General features: G+C 38.4%; 1 protein-coding gene across 1 annotated transcript; it reads left to right on the top strand.

The window, feature by feature from the left end:
- The first annotated feature begins 390 nt into the window (after nucleotides 1-390).
- On the top strand, nucleotides 391-1,671 carry LOC136874478 (TRPL translocation defect protein 14-like). Its single transcript, XM_067148106.2, has one exon. The coding sequence runs from the start codon at nucleotides 391-393 to the stop codon at nucleotides 1,669-1,671; it is 1,281 nt and encodes a 426-aa protein (XP_067004207.2).
- Nucleotides 1,672-2,668: the final 997 nt, after the last annotated feature.

The following is a 2,668-nucleotide window of genomic DNA, read 5'->3' as shown; positions in this document are numbered from 1 at the left end:
ATAGGAAGAAGGAACTCATGCTCCGTAGGACGTACCTCTGACTTGTTGATAGTGAATTATACAACGATGTTTGAAATCATGCCCTTAATATAGTCTCTATGGAATTTAATAATACAGTGTTGGTCAGCATGCCGCTGCTCCGTATTTCACTTGTTAATCAGCTGTTTGACGATCATAGTCTTATTCACATCACAGCTGTCAGAGTGAAGTTGACTGTATGGTAATCTCCTTGCTTCCGACATACACATTGCTATAGGTTAGGTATTGTCTCAAGTTTTGTATCGGATGAGATTAAACTTTATATACCTTGTGTTACTTCATATTACTTGTGTCAAGCATTACTTGAAGCGTGGACTATTGTTTATTCGCCATCTACTCGTAATTAGGGAAATGGAACAAAAAACGAAGAAAGTGTACAAAATTGTGTTAACTGGTGGTCCTTGCGGAGGGAAAACGACTGGACAATCCAGGCTATGCACATTCTTTGAAAATATGGGATGGAAAGTATTTCGTGTGCCAGAAACAGCAACAATTCTACTGAGTGGAGGAATCAAGTTTTCGGACCTATCAGTTGAGGAAGCTGTGAAATTTCAAGAAAATCTCCTTAAGACAATGATACAAATTGAAGACACGTTTTTTGCTCTTGGTGAGTCTTGTTCTCGAGACTGCTTGATAATCTGTGATAGAGGGGCCATGGACGCTTCTGCTTTTATAAGTCAAGAGACGTGGGAAAAGATGATGACTGCAAATGGTTGGAATAACGTTGAATTGCGTGATAACCGCTACAATCAAATTGTGCACATGGTATCTGCCGCTAATGGTGCTGAAATTTTCTATTCAACGGAGGATCATGTTTGTCGAAGCGAAGGGGTGGAAGTAGCACGAGAACTGGATTACAAAGCTGCTGCTGCCTGGGTAGGTCATCCATACTTCGATGTTATTGACAACTCTACAGATTTCGAAACTAAGATTTGTAGAATGATTGATAGTGTTTGTCAGAAACTAGGTATTGACACTGGTGATCGTTTGCGAACTAATTCAAGAAAACTGAAGTTCCTCATTGCTTGTCTTCCTCCTGATTCAGTCTTTCCTCCATTTCAAGATTTCGATGTAGTGCATAATTATCTGCAGACAAAGACGCCTGCCTTGCAAGCACGCTTACGAAAAAGAGGACAGAATGGACACTGGAGTTATATCCACACCATTCGAAAACCAAAAATTCACGATCAAGTTGTCGAAGTAAAGACTCAACTAACACGCCGAGACTACTTAAATATATTGTCTCAACGAGATGATTCACATTTTACAATATATAAGAAGAGGCGATGTTTCCTCGTCAATAACCAATATCTTCAACTAGACATCTATAAGCAGCCATGCCATCCAAGATGTAAAGGACTCATTCTTTTGGAGACATATACTAGTGCTGATCATCGCGACCTTCAGAAAATATTACCTAATTTTTTAACAATCGCTAAGGAAGTTACTGGAGATCCATCTTATTCTATGTTCAATCTTTCCCTTCGTGAAGATTGGGCCACTACAAAGAAATTCTCTGCTGGAGAGGAAAGTAAAGGTTATCAAGATAATCTGCCCTGTAATATGGAAGGAGAGATCCTGTCATGTACTAGGAAACCTCCTGAGTCCATAGAAGCTATCGGTAACAATTAAAGCCCCAAATAAAGGAAGACAACGTAGGCCCATGTGTGTTCTTTGTGTTCTAACTTTAGTCTCGACCCAAACATGGGTATTTCTCATTCGTAAACTTTCGAAAAGATGAAATACTGTAGGCCGAACACAGCAACATTGACATCTGTAGCACCGAAAAGAGCCTACTCATAAAATATTGCATTGGTAGCGACCAGCGTTGAAATTATTTATCAGATTGTTAAGAGAATGAGTTCGAAAGTGAGTATGGTCGTAAATCTGTAACTGATGTAATAAAATAAGCATTGTAAATTAAAAGAAATAAAGCTAGTCACACTGTATGTAGATTCGTATATATTTCTCCTTTATCCCAGCCTTATCCAGAGTAATACAAGGTCGGCGAGATTCTTATTATTCATGTACTACGTATTAAAAAAAGACTTGGGAGAAAGGAGACGAGCTGCTCGACTAAGTGGTATGTTCCGAGCTGTCAGTGGAGAGATGGCGTGGGAGGACATCAGTAGACGAATAAGTTTGGGTGGTGTCTTTAAAAGTAGGAAAGATCACAATATGAAGATAAAGTTGGAATTCAAGAGGACAAATTGGGGCAAATATTCGTTTATAGGAAGAGGAGTCAGGGATTGGAATGACTTACCAAGGAAGATGTTCAATACATTTCCAATTTCTTTGAAATCATTTAAGAAAAGGCTAGGAAAACAACAGATAGGGAATCTGCCACCTGGGCGACTGCCCTAAATGCAGATCAGTATTGATTGATTGATCGATCGGAACATAAGTCTTAAAAATTTGACAGTTCTTCAGCATTACAAAGACTACAAAACAAAATTTGCATAATTATTTTCTTATAATTAAATGGATAATCGTTAGTTTTATTATTATCTGCTCCGTTATTAATATCTACGAATCCACTTGCTGAATGTGAACGATCCATGATTTCAACTTAATAAGGAATCACGCGCTCTGTTGCTTTTTTTTTTTTCTTCTGTCTTCGTTACCTATC

This window comes from Anabrus simplex, chromosome 5, assembly GCF_040414725.1.
Source record: "Anabrus simplex isolate iqAnaSimp1 chromosome 5, ASM4041472v1, whole genome shotgun sequence".
Taxonomy (NCBI): Eukaryota; Metazoa; Arthropoda; class Insecta; order Orthoptera; family Tettigoniidae; genus Anabrus; species Anabrus simplex.
Note: the sequence above shows the minus strand (reverse complement) of the source record. Positions and strands in the feature narration are given on the sequence as shown.

What these genes read in the sequence shown, in the direction of transcription:
- LOC136874478 (XM_067148106.2), top strand. Translation starts at nt 391, where the DNA reads ATGGAACAAAAAACGAAGAAAGTGTACAAAATTGTGTTAACTGGTGGT.